This window comes from Corylus avellana, chromosome 3, assembly GCF_965113065.1.
Source record: "Corylus avellana chromosome 3, dhCorAvel1.hap1.2, whole genome shotgun sequence".
Taxonomy (NCBI): Eukaryota; Viridiplantae; Streptophyta; class Magnoliopsida; order Fagales; family Betulaceae; genus Corylus; species Corylus avellana.
The window spans coordinates 6,194,950-6,202,849 of NC_142492.1; the positions used below are offsets into that span (position 1 = coordinate 6,194,950).

At 34.7% G+C, this 7,900-nt stretch overlaps 1 protein-coding gene across 1 annotated transcript; it reads left to right on the forward strand.

The window, feature by feature from the left end:
- Positions 1 to 3,757: 3,757 nt before the first annotated feature.
- Positions 3,758 to 5,033, forward strand: LOC132175575 (pathogen-related protein). Its single transcript, XM_059587553.2, has 4 exons — positions 3,758 to 4,031; positions 4,125 to 4,257; positions 4,340 to 4,638; positions 4,724 to 5,033. Exons 1-4 carry the CDS (start codon positions 3,879 to 3,881, stop codon positions 4,880 to 4,882), a joined length of 744 nt encoding a protein of 247 aa, XP_059443536.1. The 5' UTR covers positions 3,758 to 3,878; the 3' UTR covers positions 4,883 to 5,033.
- The last annotated feature ends 2,867 nt before the right edge of the window (positions 5,034 to 7,900 follow it).

Below are 7,900 nucleotides of genomic sequence, written 5' to 3' on the forward strand. Positions count from 1 at the left end.
CAGTAGGATTTCCCTGCCAAATTGAGAGCCCTCCCCCTATCAAGAGGTTTAGTTAGATCTAAGACCACTCGAATCCGTAGGCACCGTCCCCAGCCCACACCGTCTCCCGCAACATCAACCTTCACTAACTGCCCCCAAAGACGTCCCAATTTTCTCACCGATCCCCTTGGTCATAAAAAGTAATGGCATTTCATGCACTTGTACCCAAAAAGGAGAGTGCGTGAACTGCATTTGTGTGGGTGGTATACTGCCATCAAATTCATTAAGCATCAGAATCTGTCGATCAAAAGACCATGGCCGACCATCTAAGACCCTCCTCATATCGAACTCATCTTCAAACTCAAATAGCCACACATTGTCGTTCAGCTCCTTGAAGGTTACTCCTCGAATTGTTCTCCAAACTCTAGATAGCACGGTCTTGAATGCCTCCTTATTCACCGTCTTCTCTGTCCATATTCTCCTTATCAAGCACCCCTGAGCCCTTGCCTCCTCAACCTCCCCCTCCGTTATAGTAATTCCCTTCTTTTCTCCTTCCAGTAACGTAAGTTTGCCACACAGGTTTTCAATACTTTCCGCCATCTTTTCCCCTACTTTCCTTCACTAAGCTACCTAATGCTTGCCCTCCTCACGCCGCCGATCTGCCACACCCTCCACAACTGTCACCAGTAGGAGGTAGAACCCTCACCGCTAATCGTCTCAAGAGAGAAAACTAGGAAGGGACAAAATTATAGTCTAAAGTTTTTTAGCATGTCTTTTTATTGAAAGAGTGATGATTGATTTTTTAACATGACTATTTTAGCCTGTAATTAATATAAAAAAAAAAATGAAGATGGGTTTAAGTTTTAAAATCAAATATAATTAAAACCCTGCGCATAGCTTGAGTTATATGCTAGGGTATCTATGTATAAATAGATACATAGATACTTCTTCTTCATTTTTGTAGAGGTAACCAAAAAAAATTTTCCTTCCAAAATGCTTCTTCATTTTTCTAGAACGCTTATCATATCATTTTTGGATTTATCTTTGTGTATCTATGTATAAATTTTTCACGACTGTAAATTAATTATTTTTATGTTTGTTTCTCTAAAAAGTTTCATTGTATTGAAATATAATAGGTATTACGCCAATAAGATTTTATGTGTTTTAATTCATTTGAATATTTTATTAGATTTTTTTTTTTTTTTTTTTTTTTTTTTTTTTTTTTTTCTGTTTTGTGATTTACTTGAATTTTCTAGCATTTTTTGGAAGTGTTGAGATAAATTTATTTGATTGCATTAAATATTGAGTGAAATGTGTGTTTTATTTTGTATTAAAAAAGAAGAGAGAATATTTTGTTTATTTTACTCTGTACTTTTTTCTGAAATGATTAGAATTTTATGGATTTTATTTGTATTACAATATAATAAGTTTCACATCAACAATATCAAAGTTCCGTACTAATTTTCTATTAATATTTTGATCATCAGAATTCAAGTGTCCTTCTTGCTAATTTTTTTTTTTTTTTTCTTTTATACTTTTCATTAAGTAGATGTTTGGTACATTTCAAAAAAAAAAAAAAAAAAAAACATGTTCATTAATTTACTGGTGTATAACCTTTAGTATGTATTTTCATACACCTATTTTAACTTATAATGAAAAGTAAGATGAGATGTGCTTAAGTTTTGAAATTAAATTATAATGAAGAATTCCGCGCTATGCACGGGATATGTGCTAGTTCCACTAATTTAGGAACTCAAACATTAGTTTTTTAAAAACAAAAAAAATAGTGAATGACACTTATTACTATTAAAGTAGGTTGAAGGAAATTTTCTTCAAACTAGTTTGGAGGAAATTTGTATCCAAATTCAAATGCATTCATTGAATTTAATGAATTGAATTGATTAATTGATGCCCATCAGTTAACGAATTGAATGCATTCATCTATGAAACCTCTTGAATTAATGTAGTTGGGCATCAAAAGTAACCGTATGCGTGATGTTAATGTCGGCATATCTTGTAAAATGTTTAAATAATGTGACATCATATACATGCTAAATATATCAACTATAAATCCTTATCATAAAATAAAGGAGAAAGTTTACATGCCTCCCTCAAACTACCACCCAATTGACAATGTCCTCCCCAAACTTTCAATTGTGACAATGTCCCTTAAAACTACAAAAAATTGTCAATGTTCCCCCAATGACAAAACTACCCTTAGTTAAAAAAAAAAAATCATTTTTATAAGAAAAAAATTTAAAACTTTTTTTTTTGGTTACAAAAATTGAAAATTTTTGTTGTGTTTTATAACTTTTTTAAATAAAAATTTTCGTTTTTAAAAAATTAACAATTTTCGTTTAAGAAAATAAAAATTTTCGTTTTCTAAAATAAATTTTTTTTTAAAAAAAAATTAATAAAAATTTCCATTTAAAAAAAAAAATCATTTAAAAAATTTTCGTTTAAAAAATTAAAAATTAAAAATTTTCGTTTAAAAAATAATTTTTTTTTTTAAAAAAAATTGTTCTTTTTAATTTAAAATTTTTCGTTTTAAAAAAAAACAAAAAAAATTTATAGGAGCATTTTTGTCTTATTGAGAAATATATAGGGGTATTTTTATCTTTTTGCTAGCCTTGGACATTGATAATGTTTTGGTAGTTTAAGAAGGACATTGTCACAATTGAAAGTTTGATGAAGACATTGCCAATTAAGTAGTAGTTTGAGGGGGTATGTGAACTTTACCCTAAAAGAAATTATCTTCATTTCGTATATGGCTTCGGTAGTGAAAACTAAACAACACCGTTTTGACTTTGGTAAAATTAGGTCTATATACCATTTTGGCTTTAGTAAACCAAACTGCTAACGTTAATGGACGTGAGTGGCATAGCCAGAAGAGGTAAGAGCAGCCTCCTCGAACGAAGCGGCTGGAAAGAAGGCAGGAGATAGGCGAACAAGGTAGTGGTCCTCCTGCAGGGGCGATTCACTGGGCACAAGGCCGTGATCGTCCGGTCGTTTGATCTTTATTTTGGAAGTAAACGGTGTTATTTTGGTTAACAGCATCTATGCGGTAGAGAAAAAGCTAGATCCCTTCATTTCAAATTGTAATTGATTTTTCCCTACTCCCTCTTTGAATAAAAAAAAAATAATAATAATAATAATAATAATAATTATTGATGTTTCTGTTCATGACTTTTGTTTCGTTAGTATATTGCAGGATTTCAACTCTCCTCTGCCACGCATCTTACGTTTCTTACGCAACATCTCACTAATTAATAAATGGTATAAGATTTCAAGATTTCTTGTCCATGTCCCCCACCTTAGTCTAGTCTTGCAACATCCCCATCAGTGTGGTGAGCACTAACATATTTTCTTTCTCCCCCCGCCCCCCAATTACAAATTTTGTAACGTTCGACTTGGAACTTTCAATTAGTGAAGGGTCAAGAGCACAATAGTTTTTCTTTCTCTCCCATCTATCTGTTAATGAAGGCCAACATAATTGAAGGATTGAAGTCCGTACATTATGTTTGCTGTTTTAGTTTTGTAACGTTTGACTTGGAACTTTCAATTATTGAAGGGTCAAGAGCACAATAGTGTCCCGAGAAGGTAGGAAACTCTTACAAATTAGTCTCTAAAAATGACGTGTCTTTTAACTTATTTTTTTAAAAAAAGTGAAAAATACATGTTATTAAAAAAACATATTAAGAACAATTATCATTTATAGAGACTAATTTATAAAAAAATTCCTAAAAATCAATTTGTACGACGTTGGTACGTAGTGATTATTAATTCAAGGTAGGGACAAGGATTGATAACTAACAAGCCACCTTTCTTCTATAAAACCTCTTCAACATGATCCTCTCTGGTTACAAATTAAGAGAAATCTAATTACTTACTTAATTGAGATGGCCACCGAAGAAGCTGCAGCAGCTAAAATAGTGGGAGATAAGTACAGGTCTTTCTTATATGATGAAGGAGAGAAGAGCACTGAGTGGAGGCATGGAGGACCTCCTGCATATGATGACGTCAACAAGCTATTTGAAGAAGGCAGGACTAAGGTATACGTGGATGGATGGATGGCCTTCAATATTCCTTCTCCTTTCTGATTTCCCTCTAATATTGATTGTTGCTCGCATGCAATTTATTTGCAGGAATGGCCAAAAGGGTCACTGGAAGAAATAGTACAAAATGCTGTGAAGTCATGGGAGATGGAGCTCTCACACAAGACCCGCTTGAAGGACTTCAAGACCATAAACCCTGACAAGTTCAAGCTCTTCGTTAATGGTAATTAATAAACAATACCCATCAGTTTTTAAATCAAAATTAGCCTCCCTCCAATATTTCATTAATTTGAATTGTGCGACAGGAAGAGAGGGATTAACAGGGGAAGAAACTCTTAAGCTTGGGAGCTACAATGCCCTATTGAAGAACTCTCTGCCAAAGGAGTTCCAGTACTACAAAGCAGAAGAAGAGAGCTTTGAATCGTCTCATGAAGCTTTCCGATCGGTTTTTCCTCGTGGGTTTGCATGGGAAGTGCTTGCTGTTTACACTGGACCTCCTGAAATTGTTTTCAAGTTCAGGCACTGGGGTTTCTCTGAGGGACCCTTTAAAGGACATGCTCCCACCGGAGAGATTGTTCAATTTTATGGATTGGCTACTCTCAAGGTAATATATATATATATATATATTGAAATTCATGCAAGTCTCAAACAAAAATCATGCGATCTTGACTATATGCATCCCTTGGTAGGTTGACGAATCTCTAAGGGTAGAAGAGGTGGAGGTCTACTACGATCCGGCGGAGCTATTTGGAGGCCTTCTAAAGGGACCACCCATCTCTGAGTCGCACATCGACCACGAAGCTAATAAAAGTTCAGGCGCTACTCATGGCTGCCCACTCTTCAAATAAATAGTTTAAGAGGATATTATTCCTTTTACCCAACTAAATACTCCATAATCTCCACAATTCTCTTCTTTTCAGGGTTTTGTACTCGGCAAGCTTATCTTTTGTACCCTTATATGCAACTCTCCATATCTATATGAATGTAGTGATAATATCATTATTCTTCTATTTACCAAAGGGGAAAAACGAAAGGGGTTAAAAACTTGCGTTCATGCTTTCCATGATCCAAACAGAGGCTAAATAATATTCTGTAAGAACCAGAGTTACTGTCAGATTAAATTGATTAATGGAAACAAACTATGCAGTCAATTAGTCAAATCATATGCCAAAGGCTAGCTGCAAAGAAGCTTTCTTCAACAATGAAATATTACGGGCCTCAATTGATTAAAAAAACCCAAGATTTCGGTCAGAATACATGCTGCCTTATCTTTGATCTATATATATATATATGTGGAAAAAAATAAAAAAGCTCTCCAAACTATTAGTTGCTTTCATTTTAGCCTCATAATATTCAAAAAGTAATAAAGTAGCCCTCAAATTATCAAACAGTTACATTTTGGTCACTCCGTTAGTCATTACCGTCAAATAGGATGAAAAATTTTAAAACTACGTCGTATTTTGTAAAGTTAAGTTACTAAAATGCTCTTTTGTGAAAATAAATAAATAAATAAAAATTTAAACAAGCAATCAAAACGGCACCATTTTACTTGAAATTAGGGTTTTCTTACCCTTCCCAAAACAGGCCGTCTTGTTAAGGGTAAGAATTAAAACAAAGGGAGAGGCTTACATACGGTCCTTTTAAACTACCGCAATCTGCGGTAGTTTAAAAAGACCGCTGAGATCTTCTAAAGGAAATTTAAACCCAAAACTGCAGTGCAACGACTCTACCCAAAAATGGAGTCCTCGCCTCTGCCCAGAAGTCTGCAATGTTGACCAGTCGTGCAATAAGCCAATAAGGTGCGCAGTGAAGAGCGCAATGGGAGATGGGCCACACTGTTTTGGTTGATTTTGGCATGTCTTGCCATTATGAATGATGATGGTGCATTGGAAATTTCGTTTTGTTTGCAGCGCCAGACAGAGCCTTCGTCCTCATTTCATTTATGACTTCAAACAAACACCCCATGTCCTACTCTTTCCTTCCTACTCTCTTTTCATTTTCAAAATTCAAATTTTCAATCAACTCCATGTGTGAGTATGACCCATTAGTTTGAATTTGCAGCTGCCTAGCAGTAGCAGATATCTGTGTGTGATGCATTTTTGGTCAAAATTAGGCTGCTCCGAATGAGTCAGCGGTCCTTTTAAACTACCGCAGATTGCGGTAGTTTAAAAGGACCGTATGTAAGCCTCTCCCTAAAAGAAAATTCCCCCAACCCATGCATACGCCCAGAAGAGTTTGGTTTGAATTGTACAGAACCAAGCACGTGATTTCAAGACCAGCTTCAATTGTGGCATTAATGGCTCCAACAGCAGGTGACAAGCTTGTCAACAAAACCAACTTTTCCCTCAACATCAATACTGCCGTCATAGGAGTGTGTAGCGGGGCAATTACTTCCATAGCCGTTTCCACAACCACCGAGTTGTTTGCGTCAAAAAATTTCTCCATAAATCACAATGTTGTGGTTGCAAATATCCCAATAGGATCCTTTGTTTTTGGCTACTTGGCAGCTCTTCTTTACCGCATGGCAATGGAGATGGCAAGTGCATGGGGATGGAATGCTATAGGAAGACCTTCATCATCTGGGTTGGGTAAGAGAACCCTAAAAAAATTGGAAGGTGTCGTGAGGGAGAAGGAGGTCTGGACGTATTTGTGGGGTTGGGAGAATTTTGTTTTAATTCTTACCCTTACCAAAACAGCGCCGTTTTGGTAAGGGTAAGGAAACCCTAATTTCAAGCAAAATGGCACATTTTTGATTGTTTGTTTTAAATTTTTTTTGGGGATAAATGCAAAATTGATCCTTGTGGTTGGCCTAATTTATAAATCACTCCATGTGGTTTAAAAAATAATTTATAAGTCCTTAGGGTAGGCTAAAATAACATTTTACTTCCTGAACTCACTTTCCATTAAATGGCTTAACCGAAACTGTTATATTGTCACATCACACCCAATAAAAATAAGACATATATCTTTTTTTATTTATGCTTTTAAAAAATGACAAATAAGCTTTTCCACGTCATTTTGAGGCTCTAAGACACACTCCACATCAAATTAAATAAACCTAATCCCTCTATATCTCTTGTGCCACCGTCGTCTTTATCTTCCCTAACGATTCTTGCCATCGTCTTCATCTTCCCCAGCGATTCTTGCTATCATATTCATCTTCGTCTTCATGTTGTCGTCTTTATCTTCCCACCAATTCTTACGTCCATCTCCAGGTGAGCTGTTAGGTTTCATAGTACGACTGAAATTGCCAAAAACGTTACGATGATAAACCACCTTGCTTTGGAGCTTTTTTACTTTCACCTAGATTTTAGTCGTACTACGAAACCCAACAACTCACCTAGAAATGGACACAAGAATCGGTGGAAAAGATAAAGACAACAGCATGAATACAACAACAATAATCATTGGAAAAAATAAAGACGACGACAGCAAGGGGATATAGAGGGATTATATTTATTTAATTTGACGAGAAGTGTATTGGAACCTCAAAATGACGGGAAATAGCTTATTTGTCTTTTTTTAAAAAAAAAGTATAAATAAAAAAGAACACATGTTTTATTTTTATTAGGTGTGATATGATAAATGTAATAATTTCCGTTAAGTTATTTAATGAAAAATGAATTTAGAGAGTAAAATGTTATTTTGACCTACCCTAGGAACTTATAAATTATTTTTAAACCACATGGAGTAATTTGTAAATTAGGTCAACCACAAGGACCAATTTTGCATTTATCCTTTTTTTTTTTTTTTCACAAAAAGGCATTTTAGTAACTTAACCTTACCAAAACAACGTAGTTTTGAATTTTCCATACTATTTAACAGTAATGACTAACGAATAGGCTAAAATGCAACTGTTTGGTAGT